Source organism: Platalea leucorodia, assembly GCF_965183815.1.
Source record: "Platalea leucorodia genome assembly, chromosome: 4".
Classification (NCBI taxonomy): domain Eukaryota; kingdom Metazoa; phylum Chordata; class Aves; order Pelecaniformes; family Threskiornithidae; genus Platalea; species Platalea leucorodia.
This window is the reverse complement of record NC_138826.1, coordinates 64,463,418-64,485,348: the sequence shown is the minus strand read 5'-3', so window position 1 is coordinate 64,485,348 and position 21,931 is coordinate 64,463,418. Positions and strand designations below refer to the sequence as shown.

General features: G+C 36.2%; 1 protein-coding gene across 2 annotated transcripts in view; it reads right to left on the bottom strand.

Annotated features, from left to right (window-relative positions):
• Positions 1–21,931, bottom strand: part of KDM7A (lysine demethylase 7A) — a 72,970-nt gene that overhangs the window by 17,979 nt on the left and 33,060 nt on the right. For both annotated transcript variants that reach the window (XM_082310403.1, XM_082310404.1), the window contains exons 3-13: positions 19,444–19,561; positions 18,279–18,439; positions 16,213–16,354; positions 15,756–15,942; positions 14,919–15,081; positions 11,368–11,455; positions 10,527–10,633; positions 7,280–7,371; positions 2,776–2,865; positions 1,659–1,868; positions 83–207 (exon numbers count right to left, since the gene is read on the bottom strand). In XM_082310403.1, coding sequence (XP_082166529.1) covers positions 83–207; positions 1,659–1,868; positions 2,776–2,865; positions 7,280–7,371; positions 10,527–10,633; positions 11,368–11,455; positions 14,919–15,081; positions 15,756–15,942; positions 16,213–16,354; positions 18,279–18,439; positions 19,444–19,561 — 1,483 coding nt within the window. The remainder of the gene's footprint in view (positions 1–82; positions 208–1,658; positions 1,869–2,775; positions 2,866–7,279; positions 7,372–10,526; positions 10,634–11,367; positions 11,456–14,918; positions 15,082–15,755; positions 15,943–16,212; positions 16,355–18,278; positions 18,440–19,443; positions 19,562–21,931) is intronic.

Here is a 21,931-nt window from a genome sequence, read left to right as displayed (position 1 = left end):
CAGAAAAGAAATGTTATTAATAATTAGCATGCTCCAGACCATAATAACTAGGAATCAGTGATCCACAATCAACCCTTTGTACCTAATTATTCTTCCATTTGACAGCAGAAGGCGAAGATCATTGTCTTTTGTTCGCCATTCAGGTACTGTAGAAGATGGCTGAAAGGGCTTGTTAAATCTCCCGTTCAGTTTCGAGCTTGTGGTATCCTAAAAAAGTAAAAGCAATGTTGTTTATTATTTATTTTTCTAAATTCAATTGTTTTTTCTGCACTCCAGAAAAGCTTAAACTCAGCACCAGGATGGTTACCTTCCTGATAACCGACTGAAGAAAGCTCAGACAAAACATGTTTGGATGTAAAAAACAGAAGACTGCATCTTCTCCTTCCTTGAATCGTCTATACTCTCTTGAAGAATCTGAAACAACTACAACTTCACTATAACACCCCTTTTATGTTTCCTTTGGAGAATTATCACTGTATTCAAAAGAAAGAAATACCAGTAGAGACAGACAAGCCAAAAGCTGGGTTTGGAACTGATAAGACAACTTCTGGATTGCGTATCTGGTCCCTGGAATTAGTATCCCAGAACTAATTTACAGGGCACTAAAACATCGATAACAAAGTAACCTGCCATAAGAACTTTCTTAGCTCAAAGCAATTTACATTTGACAGGTACTCTGAAGCAATCAGCAATATACTTATGTGCCAAACCAGGAACACATAGAATAATATTTTTTTTACAAGTCAATACTGATAGTGAACAATATATTTCTACATTAAATGACAATGACTAATACTCCTAAACATTTGTTTGTAGCAATGAACTTCACAGGTTAACTATTTGTGGTAAATTTTAAGTTCAGCTTCCTTTCTTTGGGGGCTAAATGAATGTCTTTTGTTCATGCCTTATGAAGACCAACATAAGGACCCGAATCAGTATTTCTCCACTATGACAGTCCATCCTGTCCCAACTAAATTTGTCAGCATTTCTTATTCTCAGAAAGCTACTTATTTCCATTCTCTCACTCCTTCTCCCATTTCTCTTGCTGTTTTTTGAAATAAGGTCATCAAACGTAAAAAAAAAAATTTGTCAAGGGAGTACATTTCACTCATTCAATCCATGATACCTTTGTAATACAACCACAAAGTCCACAGCCCCACAGTGGAGACCAAAGGCAGCCTTAGGCTTACTGGTAGGGAGGCACAGTCATACAGGAAATAGGAACATGACCAAAAAACAAGGCTCATCAAATTACAGTAACAAACTATAAGAAACAGCTATCTAAAAAGAGAAGCAGATTGGCTCAGAGCCTCAACAAACCAAGGCTTTTCAAGCTCCCTTGTCTTCACAGAACTGATTCAAAGTAGCACTTGATAGCTACAACAGTCCTAATTCAAAAGCTATACGTGAAGGAGGTGGCAGATTCAGGGCACCTTCTGAATCAAAAGGTTGAAGGAACCTCCACAAAAGAATTATTAAGGAAGAGGGAAATTCCTATCAGGAAAACTCAAAAGAAAAACCGAAAACAAATCTATCCATGTCCCATATGACAAACAGTAGTAGCTTGTATTCTTTTGCGCGTTAAAAGCTTTTCCCTTTCAACAGAGATTAGAAATCTACTCTGGTTTGGTTTTTCTTGCACATAACTTAATACTTGCCTCTTCCCATGGTGACATCTCCAGCCTTTTCAGTACCTCCCTGGTGTGGAGTTCCAGGATGTCCAGATTAGAAGGAGTTTTGGTAGCATGGTCTCGCAGTTTCCTCACCCTTCGTCTGGAGTGGTGAGGGGAAGTTGTTTCATGCGAAGACCGTGAAGTTGGACACACACCAAGAATTCCCTGAGTTTTAACTAGTTTGCTGTTTTCCTCCTTTAATTAAAAAACACATATTTCAGAATAGTCTCAGAAGAATAAATCCACACATTTAAGTGCTGCTTCTTATTCAGCTAATTGTAAATTATATAATTGTAAATCTAATGTAAATTATATAAATAAAATTGTTAGACCTTTTAGAGAAGTACCACATATTTCCTATGGATTTGATGTACAAAGCTTAGTTCTACTGCACCTCTTTCCCATTTGGGACTTTTACACTCTCCCATAATAGTAGTGCTTAACAACAAAAGTTACCACCAAAACATAAGGTTTTATTCATCAAGGCAGCATAGGGTAGACATGTATTGTACACAACAGATAACATTTCTCTTCAGTTCTCAGAACTGGTCTCGCCACATGCAAATGTGAATTTTTCAAGAATCGATATTCATTAAGGAATAAAGGAGCAAAACACTGGTATAGGAGGGGAAAAAAGAAAGAAAAAAACCCACTGACTATATAACAAATAGGGACAAAGCATATGAAAAAGAGCAAGAGAGATGACAACTGGACCAGAACTAACAAACAAGAGGGTAGGAGAATGGAATACGCACACAATTTCAAATTAAACTCTTTAACAACATATTCACAGTAATTATTTTAAGTAGTTATAAGTGAGAACATTTTAGAAATACTGATCTACAAATAATTTCACCATTAAAAATCTTTTAAAAAAAAAAAAACAAACCAAACATAAAACACCCGTGCTATACATTTTCTTCATCTGAAATACCCATAGCTTAGTATTCCCAACAGTTTTCCTCTTGATCTTCTATTATTAAATGAATGTTAAATAAATTAAAAGGTGAATACGATCAATCAGAAGCATAACTGCTATGGAATTCCCTGATTCAAAGATTTTTTTTTCTCCAGGCTTATGTAGCACTGCCTCTGTTCTTACCTCTACAGAACGAATCACTTTTGAGAGCTCTTTTATGAGATGCCCAGGCCTAATGTTGTCTGGAATTTCAAAGGCATGTTCTGTCACAAGCTGTATGCAAAAAGGGAAGAAAAGATACTTAATTCATTTTCTCAGATAAAAGCGGAAGTAGTACACAATAAACAAATCTACCGGGAAAAAAATTAAAAGGAAAAAACCAGATTAATTTCTTTAATAATGACTGCAAACTGCCAGTACAGATACACACACACACTCTGAAGCTTCCAGCCCGAGCTTTAGAAGGCAGCAGATACCCCTCAATGTCTGATGCCCAGGGTACATAAGGGAGTCTTGAGTTTGGCCATCCCACAGCTTCCCTTCGAATCTCTGAGAATCCAAAGAAGGGGTAATACAAAGCCATACTGACAACCACTTGATTTTTTTTCCCCTCTCAGTACAGTAGTCAGCTTCTTTTATTTCCTTTAGCATGGTCAGTACAAAGCCACACTTCAGAAACTCACTAGAGTAATGACCTTCAAAACAGCTAAAGACTAAGGGAATTTCACTGTGGCAAAAATTTAATCTAAAGAGCAAATCAAGAATAATAATGAGCAACCAACATGCAGATTTGTTAGACATCTGCCTTATATTTGATGTTTAAAAATTACCTTCTTAGCTTATTTAAAATCTGGTAGGTTGGAGAAAGCAATTAAAAAATCGTTCCCTATAAAAAAATTAGGATGCCACAACAGTTTATGTTCCCTTTAATCCTCTGAAACAGTATCAGAGAGAGGTTTTCTATTTATTTATTACCAATCTGAGTAAGTCCAAACACTCTAAAGTTAGATCTAGTAAAAAATACATTTAATATTTTGTATGTACAGTTTAAATTTGTCCCAAGACACTTTTAGTTAAAATTAAACAGACAAAATTGCACCTACACATAAACCAGAATGACTGACATGAATTCTGCTATCCCCTTAATTGATTATTTAAATGGAAAAATATCCCACAAACACTATCAGCTACCCACATTTCAAAAATGAGATTCAGCAGCAAAATTATTGCTAGAAGCAATTTGATACTACATGTGCATTTCATTGAACCCAGCTTCCTCTCAGTCATTAAAACAAATACTCCCTTCCCCACCCAAAAAAAACCCCAAAACACAACCACAACCCCCCCAAAAAACCTACAAAAAAAACCCCAAAAAACAAAAAAAAAAACCCAAAACACCACCAACCATGGATGTATAACCATGGTATAACCATTCTTTACAGTGCCATTAATTCTACAGGAAAGATTAAATCAGCTGCTATTATTTACCATTGTTCATTCTTTGAACCCATCACTTCTACACATTCACACTTGGGAACACAGCACCTCTGTCACTAAACTCTAATTTTTCTTAGGAAGGACCATTCAGTCCTCTCCACTTAAGGACTTCACTCTCCCGAAAGCCTTCCTGTCCATGATGACTTCAAGAGGAAGTGACTGATGCAGTCCTTCAAAACATTGACTTCAAAGTTTCTCTGGTTTAAAAATACTGAAAAGCCTTCCTAATGCAAACACAGTTTATATCAGAAGTACATTCGTTTGTCAGTATGATTTATAGTAACTCTTTGTGCAAAGTAAGTTCCACTGGCAAGCTCACTTGTTTGCCACTATAAAAGGTATCTACTTATGCCAAAGCTTTCTCAATGAAGCTGTGGCAGAATAATTATTTAAAAAAAAAAAAAAAAAAAGGAAAAAAAAGGAAAAAAAAAAAGAAAAAATATCCCTCCAAACAACTTGAATACGCGAACAAATTCAAATGGATATATAACCTAACAGTCTGACAGAAGGATAGGCAAGAAATACGAATACCTACAGACTCCATGTATGAAAAATTATTATCATTATTAAATAACTTGGTTTTAAATTGCCTCTGCATGCTGCCTCTTGGAAAAGAAACAAGCAGCCTTTGGGACTGAGGAATTCTCTTGTACTAGGGAGAACAGTACCAATAAAATGGCCTAAGTATGTCAGATGTAAATTGCAGGTAAGAAAAATAATGAAACGTGGCTATGATTCATTCAAGAGCTTCAAGAAATCGTTTTGTAAATGCTGGATATTAAAAAGAGAGAAAAGAAACTTGTCTTAAATCAAGAGAAACAGATAAACAGAAGTCCTGGTTGGCAAATGAATCCACCCATCTTTGGAAACTATCATCACAATGAAGTATATCAATACTTAAAAACACACACACAGAAAATAAAATAAAAATAATAAACCCCACATCCCTCCCTCCTTACAAAAAGCCCTGTTTTTTTTTTTTTGCAACAGCTATCAATATTTTTTTTTAAAAAAACACAGAACAGTTGCCCAAAATAATCTTACTAGTACATGAATCAAACATCTGAAAAATTGAATCTGAGACCTGTTCCTTATGCAAGCTGAAAGGAAGCCAGAGCTAAAATCCAAGAGTTCAGACGACTGGATAGATCATCATCTTTATTGTGCATATCAACTAACCTGCAGACTGATGATCTGCACCACAGAAATCGGAGGATACACATACTGATAAAAGCCTTGCACAAACTGAATTCAAATAAAGATACGAAAACTGAAATAATTTTAGTAGCACTCAGTCTCTATTCGCAGCATCTTGTAATTTTGAGAGTTTTTAAATATTGCAGAAATGAAGATACTGCTGCCCTGCTAAAGATGAGTTTGAAATTCTCCAGCAAATAGTTTAAAGCAATTCACTAAGGTAATTCACATATGTCTTTTTTCAAGACATACTCCATGATACGAATGTGAAACCTCATGAGTAGGCTTCTCATTTGTGGAGTATTCACTTGACATTTCTTTTTCAGAATGTCTGAAATCCCCAGCATGAGCAGATCATATAGCAACATACAAAGCTCCTCCTGTCTTCAGCTGCATACAACTACAATCCTATCACGCACATGGCCTGCTGCAAAGAAAAGATCAGCTCACTTATGAAACAGTAGCTAGAAAAGATGAACACAAGGTACAAAACATGATAGCTGGTAGACAGCAGACAACCTTGGGGCCAGATCACTGGTGCTGTGCAGTTTCCTCACAACTGAGGTGTCTGTTCAGCTAGTGGTTTGGGAATACTCATGGGTCTCATTGATAAGCATTCAGAATGCGGCATGTGCAATTAACTTTTTTCCACAGAAAAGCAGGAAACATATCACATTCTCGATGAAGTATTAATCAAACTATTTAATGAGCTACTAGACAGTACACAAATGCTACAATACTATGCAACAGCAGTCTAGAAAAGAGGAATTCCAATCCAATTTCAAATTAAAATAAGGATTTATACAGGCTATGTTTGATCTCAGTTATCAGCAGTCTGATTACTCGGCTTGTTTATTATCCATGCCATGGATGCAGAGATAGTTTTGATTCACACATGGTTTAACAGCTTAGGCACAACATCCTGTGAATACTGCTACACGGCTTACTAGCCAGCTTTGATCCAGAATGGCACAGACAAACAGACACTTGGAGAACCAACTCAGCGGTGTTACAGAGGGCCAGCAAAGGTTCACCTGGAGTCAGTAATGCTACACAGGCTGGACCCCAGCTGATTCTACACCTGTAGAGTAACAACCTCTGCATTTGCACCTCGTGCTCAGTTCCACTAAGCTCATTATGCTGGATGCAGCACTGTGCAAGTATCGTACCTGTTGTATAATAAGATCTCTTACAAGGAGAACTTGCAGGCAGAAAGACCAAACAGATCTCCAAGAGCCAGTTCAAGTCAGCATGGCCAGCAACAAACTAGAATTAATAAGCTCAGTCAGAACCAAACTGCCTGTCAGTGAACAGCACTTCCCAGAAGCACAGGTTCCAAGAGGGCTTATTAGCTCAGGCACACGAAAAAACACATGGAGTTAGGCCAAATCCAGTGCTGTGCCAAAACAAATAAGCTTTCCTGGAGAGCAGAGCACCAGCAAAGCCAGCACAGACAACACATTAATGATTTTACAAGGCTCAGCTGATGTTCAGCAGGGACAGTATTCAACTGAAGTTAATATCCTCATCTGAATCTAAACTGACTATTCAGCAATACCGGTGTACCTGAAACGTGCTCTCCAAAGCATTGACATTAACGGAAAACGGGCATCAGGAAATCAGGGCATTCCATCCCTCCATTGCCTCAGACTAGAATGAATCAACTATATGGACAGATTTGTTAGAAAAAAGCCCCACCTTATCAGCTTATCCTCTAGCATTCTTACTCCATCCTGAGGTGAAGCAAGATTCTATTTCTGTCAGCTACAACACAAGAGCCTATTAATTGGTCTAAAAAGACTTTATTAGCAGCATGGAATATAAAATTGTCATGATGATTCTTCCTCAGATCAGCAGTACATACTCTCCATAGTCCTTCAGTACTCATTAACAGATAAAAATAATCCTAAACTTCAAAAGAGCACAGACCTTCACTTACATCTAAATCAAAACAGAGCTCACCAAAATAGCAAACAAAATCACTTATACTTACTTCTTTTTTCATCCATAATTTTAAAGCAGTAAGTAAAGCCTTCACTCCTTGCACTAAATAGCTTGGAGGCTGGAAACCATCTTCCCTCAGTTCTAAAAAGGATACAGATACCAATTTAGAAACACACTAACAGTGAAAACGATAAAATGATACCTACCCTTCAGCCAATAAAGTTGCCATTATGCAACAGCACAAAAAAGGAAAAATTGTGCAAGCAAATGAAGCATGACATCCTATATTTTTGTGCATACTGTAACAAAAAAACCTACCCAACCTTGAAGTGATTCTACGTAAAAATCTTTTTTTTTTTTTACTTATTCTTGTGTGAATTAGGGATAGTTTACAACATATTAAAGGTCAATTAGAACAAAACAGATCTAAAATACAGAACAAGAGAAAACATATTTGAAGAAAGAAATCACTTTCATTTCATTCAGAAATATTTTAGTCAAAGGGGACCAGAAGGATGTGGGATGTATCCCTCGAGTAGATTCCTATTACTTATTCTCATCCATACAGCAAACGGTTCACACTAGCACACTTCCACTCCCCAAACATTTTCTGTCACTCTTCCAAATATCACAGTTCTCCCTCACACAGTTTACAACATTTTTCCTCCCAAAATCTAAAGGGACGGGGAGTAGAAATCACTCTGCTACAGAAGATGCTCTTCTTAAGAAAGCTAGTGCTCCCAAGTGATAGCAATTCCTCTCCATTTTTCTCATTTCTTTCATGGGGGAAAAAAAGAAGGGAAAAGACAAATCCTGCATAAAGAGTCAAAAGTAGATTGCAACTTTCCCCATGTTTCTGACAAATATTTCCCCTTGTCGATAGCAAATGGACCAACACTAGAACTATTTGGCTCATTTTATTCCCTTAAAAGAATACACTAATAAGACACTATTCTTATGGACAATGTTATTAGTCTGCTAGCAGAAAAAGGGAAGTTCTGTCACTAAACAGCCATTCTTCCTTCCAAGATGCCTCCTACTTGTTAAAGGGTACAAGGAGGAGTGGCAGGCCTTTCAGAAGCAGCAGAAGTCTTTCTGTCCGCTAGCTGACTCAGTTGATAAAATTTTGAGAATGTAACACAGCACCAAGGCTGGATTTTTTAGCTGCAATAGAAAAGACTGCATGACATAAGAGTAATCAAAATTAATGAGTATCGGATAGATGAACAAGTTACCTATTCTGAAGCCCCAAGAACTATGAAGAAAAACAGTTTAGGTGAATGCCACAACACTTATAGTATCATAAAACACTTCTTTCCAATGAAAAGACAAAACCAAGATGTTTATGACTCTATTATCATTTTATAAAAAGAACCAGAAAGACACATTGTGCTGATTTTGCTTATTGACCAGCATTTCACATGAAGTACTACTAACAACCATGCATTCAACATTTTACAAGTTGGTCATCACCATTACCTTTCACAACTGAACTGGTATCATCCCTTATTTACAAAACAAAGGATTCTGACTGGTAAACACCTAATTCACATGAGTCTTGATGCCAAAGCCCAACATAATCTTCACTCTAGCCATGGAAACCTCAATTTTGATTTTTTTTATGATGGGTTTACAGATCATAGCATTGTTCTGCAACAGAGTATCTGCTAAGCCATAGATTAAAAATAGCATGAGAATAAGCTTCATACCCCTCCCCTAAGACACAAGTCACAAGAGGTTCCTAGTCTATGTACTCAAGGAGTCATAGGATAAAAAGGGGAAGGAGAAGCAGGGGAGAATGGACACAGGGCATGGCTCAGAGTTAGCCAGATGATTTAGAAACATATATCCCACTGATTTTCTAGCAGGAAAACAGCTCCTATGTCTTCTGACAAGTTTATAAGTTTTAAATATGCAGGTGTGAGACCAACCAAAGCAAGCTGTCAAGAAGAAAATATTCTTTTTTTGGAAGGAAAAATTTTCTGCAAGTTTGTTCTATTTGGTAAGATTTCTGAGTTGCTTTAAGTTCATCCAGAACATTTAAATGCTCATTTAGGAAACAAGGGTTGTTCAATGCCTTCATTTGCTGAAAGGAGAAAAGATCATTTTCAATAACTGTGACTGCTTTCATATTAGAAAAAGGTTACGTGAGATTCTGATCTCTTCCAAAGCAGAAGCTGAATTCAGCAGCCTCCTTTGAAGGTTGATTTCTCTCCTTTGAAATACATGATTTGGAATATGACATTTATTATTAAGATTAAATAGAGCAGGCAGAGGGCAAAATATTTGAGGAAAAGAAGGCGAAGTCAGACAGGCACTCTTCTCAAGCTCAATTATACAGGGGTACAGATATAGGAATTGCAGAACTAGATGAAGACATTTGGAAAGGACCAGCAACTATCAAGAACAAGAGGCTGCTGAGATGTCTATTGACAAGCACTGATATAAATGATTTAACACAGCTCATAGGAACTGATGCACCTTTCCTACAAAAGCCCTCAGACACCTCTCCCTTCTCAACAAAGAGCAGGGGACAAAGCAGGTTGACTGAAAAGGTCAAGGAAAATTCTAGGAGTGCAAGAAATCTCTTCATTCAGCTGTGAAGCCACCAAGAAGAAACCCACGGATATAAGTTAGTGGGACCATTTAGAGAGTCATTTGCTGAAAGAAAGAGAGAAAGGCTGCCAAAGAGCACTCAAAGATCTTAAATGATATGGAAGAAGCCCGAGTGAAAAACTGATGCCATTGAAATAAGTTTCCTATCTGCCTTTAAGAGGTCTTTTCAGATAATGGCAAATTAATCCTGTTTGGCTAGTAGTATAATTGCACTGTGCCAGGATCTCACATACTCTGTCTTGATAATCTAGAATATTTTCATTGACCAGATACATCATCAGCATTGGATGAAAAACACTAATAAGATAGTTCCAGCAGCTTGCTCCAAAGTGTTAGTTACACGCATCACCAAGTGCACTAGGATTTCTGCACAGTGTAAGTTACCCTATAAACCTTTAATCACCAAACTAGTTTTCAGAAAGATAGTAAATATCTTGGTTTTAGTAAATAACTAAAACCAAGAACTGCTGGATCTAGAACTGTCACAGTGCAGCATTCACTAAAATCTGGTTAAAAAAAATAACGTCACTTTTCTGAAAAAAGGAATTCAAGTCTGGTTTTCCAGCTTAAAAAGTTTTATCTGTTCACACAACAGCAGTATAATTTTATTTATTATCAATGAAGGGCGGGGTGGGGAACCGCACATACATGTGTACCTCTTAAAACAAAACAAGGATTACCTTTCAATGTTTCCAGTAAGTTTTTGGCCACAAACCAACAGATGGCTTCAAAGAAAGGAAATTTGAAAAGATCTGGGGTTTTTAGCCTCTTCTCCATTTCATAACACCTGTATAAATAGAAACATCACAAAACGTGAATATTTTAATTATCAAATTCACTATTCAGATATGTAATCATTCAAATTGACACAATGTCCAAAATAAAATAAAATAACCATGGCCATGATAAATAAAAGAAGTCAAGTACCACATAGTTAAATCCCAACAAGACCACAGACAAGATTGAACTCTGGTCTCATCCAGGCTCTGACCTTATCAAGTTTGACTGCGGCACTTCTAAGAATAAAGTTGGACTTCATAAAACTAGGATACAAACCCAATGTGTGATCTTTTAACAGATGGAATTTTATCAGGATTCCACTGTAATAAATAAAAACAATATGTTTAGAAGACAGCTCCACATCTTGGACAAAAACTAAATACAGCTGCCCTTAGAGCAATGCTGACTTGAGGACGCTCATTTCAACTCAGTGTTGCACACCTGGGCTTGCTCAGTTTTGTTTTACTCACTTATACTAATCTCCAAAGTAGAGTTTTTATTTCCTTTTTTTTTTTTTTTTCCTTTTATTCACTTAAGTTCTTGCATACCTTCCATTTTGCTTTTGAAACAAACTTTGCAGAAGTGAAATAAGAGTATGTGCTCGATACAGTCTAACTGAAAATGTAACTATTGTCTGAGAGCCTGTACCGATTTGATCCTGGTTAAGAGCATGAAGAAAAATATCTATTAAAAGAATATCCTACTTAATGAGGAAAAGGTATAGGAAGAGCTGAGACTAACCTGAGCTGCATGCCAATATTGAGGTTGTGCAAAAAGTTTCCTCCAAAAGCCATACAATCCTGAGATGTGAGCACAGCGTGAATCCAGCCTGAAATGACAGATTTTGAAACTTAATACATACATATAAACTATTCTAAGACTGTTTTTAAATACATATATAAGTAAAAATGCTGTACCTGGAAACAAAAAAGCAAACAAATTTGTATTCTGTGCTAGGAACAAGTAATCTAAATTTTAACAACATGTAAATTGCAGAAATCTAGTGGAACTGTAGTTTTCTGAAGGAGTTCAGATTAAGACATTTTTTACTGGGCACAGGGGCACAGGGGAAGGAAATGCAAGACTGCCAGTAATTTTTCAAGTAAAAATTCCCAAAAGTTTTCCCTCCAATTAATAAAAATAAGCAAGTCAGGAGAGGAAAAATATACTGAACAAAACATAAAGTCATAAAAATAAAATAGAAATTATATTGCTTTCAATATTTACATGTTGCTTACACTGAGCTGTTTGTACAACATAAAAAAGTCATTTAGCAATACTGAAGTTTCTCAAATAGGAATTCAGAAGTAGTTCCATTAATTATTCTAAATACACTCATCCTAATTCCCATGAAATTATGATCAGTTTAAAACCCAGTCTAGGTACACTGACTACATAAATTTGTCACATTATTGAAATATTGTCCTTGTGAACTCCACTATTCAACACGGCAAAGCATGGCCAACATTATGCTATCAATCTAGCTGATCACTACTGGATAATTTCAAGTAAGTACGCAAAAGAACATATGATATTAGCTTCCCAATTAAAAACAGTTACCTTTAAAATTTGTACAGTGCAGCTTTAATGTAAATAAACTACAAATAGACTTTCTTTTTTCAAGATTTTTTTTTTCTGATTTTGCATGCACACGGGTGATCTTTTGACAAAAGATGAGTTGGCCACATGAAGTAATTTTCAGACTACTTCATGGTTTGACTGAGTGAGGGCAAGATGTATAAACACAGGAAGCTCCCCGACTTGAGGCAAGATCAGACCAAATCACAAGCAACTATATATTGCCAACCACCATTAAATCAGTGCCCTAATTCAGTTAAGAAAAACCAGTTCTAGTTGTTGTGGTACCACATGTGCAAAGACCTGAAATCTAGCAACAACGCTGACTAAGCAACATGCCGACTGTGTAGCCTGGGAACGAAGTAAGTTACAGAATGTTATCTGAGAGAATGTAGAATACAATGGCACAGGCAACCTAAGGGTTTTTTTTAATTAATATTAGACATTGTTCAGGTTTACTTCTGTTCTTTGAGAAGTGCAGTGCAATGAAGATTGCCTTGTATTACCAGTTGCATTTTGCATTTGTTAATACGGTTTCAATTTTTCACTCTTATCATCATCATCACAGTAGATGAATACCTTTGACTCTCCAAGGAATATGCATATTTCAATCCTTTGTAATCAAACACACAACTCCCCAGACACTGACAAAACCGACAACAAAGTCTCCTCACTGTTGTATCAACACCAAGGATTTTTATGGCATACCTGTATCAGCTAAAGGATTTCATTTTTTTTTTTACATTCCTACTTGCTATTTTTATGCTGTAGTTTTGATCAAGGTCTATGTAACAAGGCAAGAAAACTTGGTGTAGACCACACAGAGTATCTTGAATAATATTTAAATAACTCTCAAGAGCCTCCCAGTAGGTGCTATTCATCTACATGCAGCATTAATTTTAAATCAGAAGTCTACTCTGAACATATTTCAGAGATTATAAAATAATTATGACATCCGCTAGCATCAGTGCAAGCAGGAACAGCAAAAGTGGTTTTCAGCAGAGATCGGGGTTTTTTTTAAAGCCTTTAATCAGTCTTACAGAACTTCCCATTTTTTAAACGCCTGTCTTGAAACCTAGTTTAATTTATTGGTTCTTACACTATACTCCACTATATGTATATGAATATGTTATGTGTGTATACACATACACACAGATGTGCATACACACATTTACATTAAAAAGTACCTTTTTTGTATACACACAAATACACATATACATTAGAGAAATTATCATTTTATGATACTTTTCTTTTTGGCCACATTATAGCAAGAGCTCAGATTTAGCTGATTACTTGGGAAGCAGTAACTGTTTTCAAAAATCTGTGGGTCACAATAAAGTTCTTCATTCTGTAGTTCTGCATTCTTTGTTCACAGATGTATGACCTTACGCGTAGATAAATGGAAAATTAATGTACTCTCTTGCCAAAAATATATGGTTTTAAAAAACTCTAGGTGTTCAGAAATGTTAAGTGCATATATAGCTCCTTACCATGTAGTATTTATTCTGCACAGGCCATGAAATAGAACAGTAAACACTAAACCTCACAGGTAGAGAACTGAGCTATGAGAAAAATGTAGTAGTCTGTCCAGGAAGTCCATGACAGAACAAGGTACTGAACATAATCTTCAAGGCTTATTTCAGAAGCAGAATCATGCACCATTCTACTTCTCCGTGTATTTAAAGCTTCCTCCCCCCAAAAAGGGAAGATAGTACCCAGTACAAATCTTTAATAATAGAATAATAAAAAGTATTTATATGGATGGGCTGGATAAGTGAAATACAAGAAATTAACTGGCACTTGCTTTATTGGCAAAATATGGTTTGATTTATTAAAGACTTACTTGGGAGTTTGGAGGGGGTGGGGGTGATGTGTTTTGTTTGGAGGATTTTTCTGTGTTTTTTTTTTAAATAGATAGAGAAGTTTAATTGTCTTGGTGTTTCTAGTTTCTTAAAAATGTACTGTAATTTATCAGATACTATTAGGTGACAGCTACAAGAAACGTTAAAGAAAATCAGAAAAGATCATGCCGCTGCATCATTTTTAAAGGAAGCTGCTGAAATGAATTTATGAACTCTACAGTTTCATAAACTACATCTACAAATATCCTTTTATTTTTAATAAAAGGAATTAACACATTAATTCAATTATATATTCTTCACTTTTATTTAGGGACACATTCATTTTGATTCAGAGAGTCTCCAAAGGCTCCATCACAGTTTAGATTTCCTGCTGACAGAAAACAAAAAATGAGGGGGAGAAGGGGAACCAACCCCAAAACTTTTATTTTTAATCCTCTAGCCTACAGCGTAAGAAGTTTATGTGACGTTTTTTTAATGATTTTGCCTAGTAGGTCTTACAATATTCAAAAGCTGTAAAACCAAAATTGTAGTATAAAATTAAGGTAAGAATTCAGTCTGAATAGCTATCAAATGGTGAAAAATGTGTGTTCTATGAATTGGAACTATTTCCCTGATACCCAAATTAAGTTTTAATTTGTTGTCTTATAATTGGGTAACAAACACCCTTTCTTTCCCTGATAACTGTTATTACTGTCAGGCAAACTACAAAGCTAATAACTTGTTTTGAAAATATAAATTTCTAGATTTTTTATTATTCTCTCTTATTCAAAATTTTAGGAGAAACCAAATGTTGATAACACAATCCCAGGTGATTAAGCATGCTAAATCCTAGTAATAAGGGTAAAATCTTACCTGTTGGAACAAACAAAGTGTGTCCTTGCTTCACAACACATTTGTAACATTTGTCAACCTTGTCCCCAAAATATACTTCACTCTGGGTGACAGATGAACTCCAAGACTCATACAGAGCCAAATTTTCATCAGTGGGCTTTATCAAATAGAATATCTTCTCACCCTATTAAACAAAAATTTCAAATAAATAAATGAATGTCCTCCTGGAGGCATACTACCACCTCTGAGTCACTCCTAATAAAGTAGCAGATTGATCTAAATGGTAAGTATTCCATATTTCCACTATGGAATGTTGGGGTTTCCTAGCCCCAGTGTTTCACAAATGTAATCCACCAAAAGCTTAGTCACTAACCATTTGGTATCTTGTGATGTAAAAGCAGCAAATAAACCAACCAAAACTTTTCATTGGAGTATTAAAAAATTCCAGCTTTTATAAGCAACATGCACACATGTCAAACGAGAAAATATAAGATGAAACCACTTTGCCTCTCCTATGATGTGTACATGGTCAAAGTTTGTAAGAAGAATCAAAAGTTGAGTATGCCAATGATTTTCATTTAATTCATTTTTTCATACTAAGACCTCACTATATCACCTACCAGTCTACTAAAATGATCAGTCAACCAATTACAGTCTAGAAGTCACCAACAGCATGCTAAAATAAAAGCATAAAAATGTAACACCAACAATCAGTAATTCACTTTCAAGCTCCTCCCTGGCTTTTCAAGCACAAAATTTCATACAGGTGATAATTCTGAACAGGTGATAATGCCATGGCAGAAAGCTGCACACTGAACAAGTTGTTTCGCAGAGTCATAAATCAAGAAGCCTTCGTACCCAGAGGACATGGTACCAAACTGATGTTCCTCCAAAATCGATATGAAAATCAGTATAGCTGTCCTGGACACCCATCAAGCAATACTTCTGAACAAAAGGCTTAGGGAAGACAGAATCATCTGGCCAATAATTTTCCACCCATGAAAGCTTTCTTGCAATATCTGGTACTTCCACTAATTCAGACATCCTTTTAAAACAAACAAACAAAAAAGAACCATAAATAGAATCAAGAGTAAGCACATCTCTTTTTAAATGACAGCTTTAAATTTTTGTTTCCTACAAAGTTATTACTTATGAATTAATAAAAATGTTTTATACTCGCATTACATCACAGTAGCTGTCTACATAAAATACGCAGCCTCCTATCTTTCCCACTACAGACATCATGTTCCTACCCATACTGTTCAACTTAGTGAAAACCACTTCCTGCATTCAAGGAATTGAAGTCAATACTCACTTTGTGTCCGAGAATTCCAGGCTGATCACATTCAATACTTTTGGTCGGTCAGGATTTGTGAAATATTTAATATAATTATGGAGCTTCATTTTACTGTCTGCTTGTCTTGCTACATCTATTACATCTATCACTTTGTCGCCACCTGTGAAAAATAGGATGACTTTCTTAAACCTATCATCACAAATAAAAACAACCAATTAAGGTGTTTAAGAGAAATTTAACTTTTTTCCAGCCTTTATCAAAACATTTCTGCACAAAAACTCCACTACTATCAGCGTTCTCTTGGAACAGAGACAGATCAGTGAAAACCAACTTTTTATTAGGTCTAACTTTAATTGCTATAATCAGCTAAAAGACAGAACTGAAAACACTCTAAAAATAAATCCTCTTTCCTGTGGTTAACCAAAAAGAAAAAGAGCAGTATAGAATGACTGCAACTGGTTTTAAATAAAATTGGGTTTGTGGCTGCAATTGGAAAGACTAGCATAGAGACAGTTACCACGGTAGATCTGTTCCTCACTCTTCCTATTAATCATCACCACAGCACTTGGATATTTAGCACAAGGACCACTGAGAATTCTTTACAAATAATAAATCCTACTGCTCACAGCTTGTAATTCTTAGCAAACTGCACTAAACTTCTCCCATAATTGGTAAGTTTTTAACATTAAAAACTATGCAGGTACTCCTTTGCAAACATTCTACAAGCCCACCTCCACCCTCCTTACATACACGTGTAACTTTTAAGCACACAGTAATGTCATTGAATAAGTCATGAGTATGCTTCATTTCTGAAGACAACAAGGATTGGTTTACACATCGCGTATTTTAAAGTGATACATCTGTAGAACTAGACAAGCAAGAAGCAACCTTTAGCCAAGAGAAAGGACTAACAACAACATTACAATACCAATTGTTTTATGTCCATTTAGTTATACAAGGGTCAAGTTTGACAATTCATTTTGGAATGCTGGCATGTATCTAGATGTACATTATAAACATAATTACTTTAAAATTGCAAGTTAGTATCATCTTGATAAATTCCAGTTGGAATAGTATTTATTCAGTTTTCTTATTTTTAATTTCAATAATAGAAAGGTAAATCTGTGGCATTCCAATTTTTGTCCTAAACTGGAGAGTAAGACGACCAAGTTTCTGCCTGAATCTGAAGAGGTAATATTCCAAAGGAAAAGATTCAGAAGTATCAAAATGATAATTACACTTCAAAGCAGAACACATTACTGTTTATAATCATCATAATGGAAACAACATTCCATATACTACATATTTCCTCTATCCTGGTGCCATTGTAAAATGCTGATAGGTAGAAAAATCTACTTTCAGCACACATTATATTAGGTTATCACAAGAACACAGACAAGGACACATACAGACTTCTCAACTGTACTACATGTTACAGGAAACGTCATGCTGCAATTAGCTCAGTCTCTATTTCCCTGTACTGCACCCTTACATAAGGCTGAAACAATTACAGACTGTCAAGAGATCTGGTAAGAAGGAAATGGTCCTCGGGAAGCTCTAGTTCTCCCACCAAAGGAAGCCAAGGTAGGAAATTTTCCAGAAATAAAGATTTAATTCAGAAATGCCAATTTACTGAGCCCAAAACATTAAGTTTTGCAATATCCTAACCAATGATTAAACTTTATTGATCATAAGAGTGATTTATTCAATTCTCACAAAGACACCAATCTTAAAAGTCATTATATTTTATTGGTTTACAACACGTAGCAGAAAAAAACCACAGCATTCCATGTTTAGCTTGGACCAAAACTAACATGCTTGAAAGTTGAAAAGTAAGGCTGCACTCCTACTGCATATCTACCACACACATATAAAAAAAAAAAAAAAAAAAAAAAAGATAAGGGGGAAAAAAAAAAAACAAACACAAAACCCATAGCTTTAATTTTACTCTCTGCTAGTGTTCTGGTTAGAAGGAATTCAATTTAGAATATATATTTAGCACCCTGGAAGCTCTTATAATCATGCAAATATTTATTTTAATTTACAGACAGGATCATTTGTAAGTACTCCAGAGTGCCTCTTACCTACATAGCGTTCCACATCTAAAACGGAGAAAGTTGGCGGAGGAAGTCTGAGCCCCAGACCATCTAATTTAGGAACCATAATGGGAACATCAAACCCATGTTTCTCCAAGTATCTTTGTGTCAACTGGCTTCCATTCATTTTCAAAATGACTTCATCAGCACTGGTGGGAAGAAATAATGGAATATTAGCAGAAAAGCATCCTCCAAGCACTACTGAAAAAAAAATTATGTCACAGTTTGGGGGAGGACAGATGGGAATGGCTACATTTGAATCCAAAAGAATTAACTAAAATTAATTAAACATTTAACTAAAAGACAAAGAAAATTACCTCAACCAGCAAGGAAACGTTTACTGTCATGCATAACCTGGGAACTCAAAATCTTTCTATATGACATCCTTGGAAACATTCAAGGCCAGGCTGGATGGGGCTCTGAGCAACCTGATCTAGTTGAAGATGTCCCTGCCAATTGCAGGGGGGATGGACTAGATGACCTTTAAAGGTCCCTTCCATCCCAAAGCATTTTATGATTCTATGACTGAACGCAGTAATTTAAGAGCACGGGGAAAAGGAATTCTCAGAGAAGCCATTAAAGTACATTTTGGTAACAACAAACTCCTTTAAAGAATTGTAAGTCATTGTGTTTCTGTGAGATAGCCAATCACAGACAGCTCAGGATGAAAGTACAACCATGTTTCTCCACTTTCCTCTAAAACATGTGCGAATGGATAAGCTACTGGCTCATATAAGTGTTCTATGTTATTTGGAATGAAACTGAGGGCTATTCCTGGACTAGAGGAACAGACAGACAATATTCTGACAGTTCAGGCACAAAAGAGAAGAACAAAAACCAACCACTCTTGCTACTGCCCCCACTCCCCCACAAAAACAAACAAACAAAAACTCAACCCCCCACATCACCCTGTAGCAGTCCCAACAGGCAACATATCCCGGTGCAAAACTGAACAGAGGAACCTCCTGCATGAAAAGGCAAATGTATCCATCTGAAACAGGGATGGGGCAGGGGCGGATTCTAAAGGAGGAGGAAGTCATCCTCAACCTTCATTTTCTGAAGCAGACAAATGTTAGTCACCTCCCCTAAGACACACTCAGCCGACAATGTTTCTCTGTTTTTGCCACTGAAATGTGTAAGTAAGCTTCTGTACCTTGGGAAAGAGCGAGCCCGCAGCTGTTTAACGAAGGTCCGTGTTCCAGCCTGCACCGGTTTGGAACCATCATCCAACTCTGTGTAGTCATGTCTGTGCCAGTTCCTCCTCTTCTTCACTATAAGTTTCAGAAGGATTGAACTTTGGATTAGTTAAATCAGATGGCTCAGATTACCAGTCATCCCATCAGTGAGCCAGACTGAATCACATTACTATGATTAACAAACCTTATTGTTTATGCAGGTGACACTCTACCTATCTGCAACAAACGAAATTTTCAGGACACAGGACAGTCATCCTCTATACTTCTATAGCTCCTTCTATGCGAGAACCTCAGTGTACATAATACAAAATGATTTAAGACTCCATATCCAGTGCAGCACAAGTAAACAGCAGCAGCCCAAAAGTCGTCCAAATCTAAAAAGTCAGCAACAAAACTAGAAACAGGACTTGAATTCCCTAAAGTTCAGACTTTTTTTTTTTTTTTTAATAAACAGAAGAAATCATACCTCTAAGATCCATAGACTTCATTTTATGTATTCACACAGAATTAACAGGACCTAATCCCATTGTGCTGTCTCACCATGTGAGCATATCCATATCCAGTCTGATAATATTACTGCTACTCACTACCACATGCTGTTCGAAACCAATCCCCCTTTCTTTTATCCACTGCCTATGTCTCAGTTTTGGGCAGGTGTGATCTTTACTATGCAAGCACAATACATATAACACAAGCATTGCACCCCAAAACAATCAACTTCTGAGTTGTCTGAAACTTTAATGCACTATTACAATGTATCAATAAAGAACACAGGATAAATTAATGTTCTATTACAATTTTGGGAATCTGAAACTATATAGTTCAATAGCAACTAAATATCATTTTTAACTGTTCCTTATATTTAAAGGGCCAAGGAGAATGAAAAACCAGACATTCTCAAAGAAACCGTTGTGTTGGTCTCCCTATGACAAATGACAGATACACAAATGAAAACAACAAAAACAAAACCAAACCAAAACAAACAAACAAAAAAAAAACAACAAAAAAAACCCCAAACCATTCATAGAATCGTAGAATAGTTGGTGTTGGAAGAGACCTTTAAAAGTCATCTAGTCCAACCTCCCTACAATGAGCAGGGACATCTTTCACTAGATCAGGTTGCTCAAAGCCCCCTCTGACCTGACCTGGGACACTTCCAGGGCGGGGGCATCCACAACTTCTCTGGGCAACCTGTTCCAGAGTCTCACCACCTTCGCAGTAAAGAATTTCTTCCTTATATCCAATCTAAACCTACCCTCTTTCAGTTTAAAACCATTCTCTCTTGTCCTGTCACTACAGGCCTTGGTAAAAAGTAGTCTTCTTTCTTATAAGCTCCCTTTACATATTGAAAGGCTGTATTTTAGAACATTGTAAGCTGTATACAGCCTCTCCATTTGAATTTTTTGGCCTTAAGGGAAGCAGAGGACAAAGTGACTTATGATACCATGGTGAACTTAGTGCCTGTCTTCAAATTTTCATTATTTCATGACAAATTATTTCATAATGGATATTTCAGTTATATATTTATATATATTTATATTTCAGAAATATATTATATTTCATTTATAAAGAACACAAGCTCACTGCTTTGGAAGGAAGCCCTGGGTTGTATCATCTACCTGTTCGTTAGCAAAATGCACTTTGTAGCACTTTCTGTCTATACAAATACACCTGTATCTCTTGTCCTCAAACATTCAACAGGCTGAGAAGCCCTATTAAATTCCCAACAGGTGCCTCAGCAAAAAGGACCACCATCTCATCATCTGGCAAAGAAACTCCAACAGTGCTGAACTTGCTACCTTTCTACTGACTTAACAGCATTATCATCTACCACACTAAGAAACATACTAAGAGTAAAGTAATTTGTAGGTTGCGTTTCATTTTTTCCTAAAAAAGCCTAACTCCGCTCCATAGCATTAGATAGCTGCTACTAGAAGACTGCCCCAAGAAGATTTACTGAGACCAGATCTATAATTTAACTAATATTAAACAGAAATTTAGTTACATCTGTTGAGCAAACACAGAAGGGGAAAAGCTACTGTTACTTGTCAACACAAATGGTGTTTTACAGGCACATACAAAACAATCTGCAATGCAAATATGACACCCAGCTAAACAACTATATTAATACTAGTTCGAACTTTATGGAAGAGCTCATCCTTAAGTTTACCAAAGTCATGATGCACCCAAAATCTAAAAAAAGTGCTAGTAATACTGAAAACACAGCTAACAGTAACAGGAAGCCAAGGACTTAAGAAGAAAAAAAGTAGCTTCTAGAAAGAAAACAAAATGCTGCTTCTACAGAAAAAACAGTGGGTTGTATAGGAATAACTGACATCTTATAGTCATTACACATAAGAGGTAATTATTCCTATTGATAAGCTGTTTCCTACAGAAGTGACAAAATGTACCCTTTAGAAAACGTTTAAGAGAAAAAACTGACAT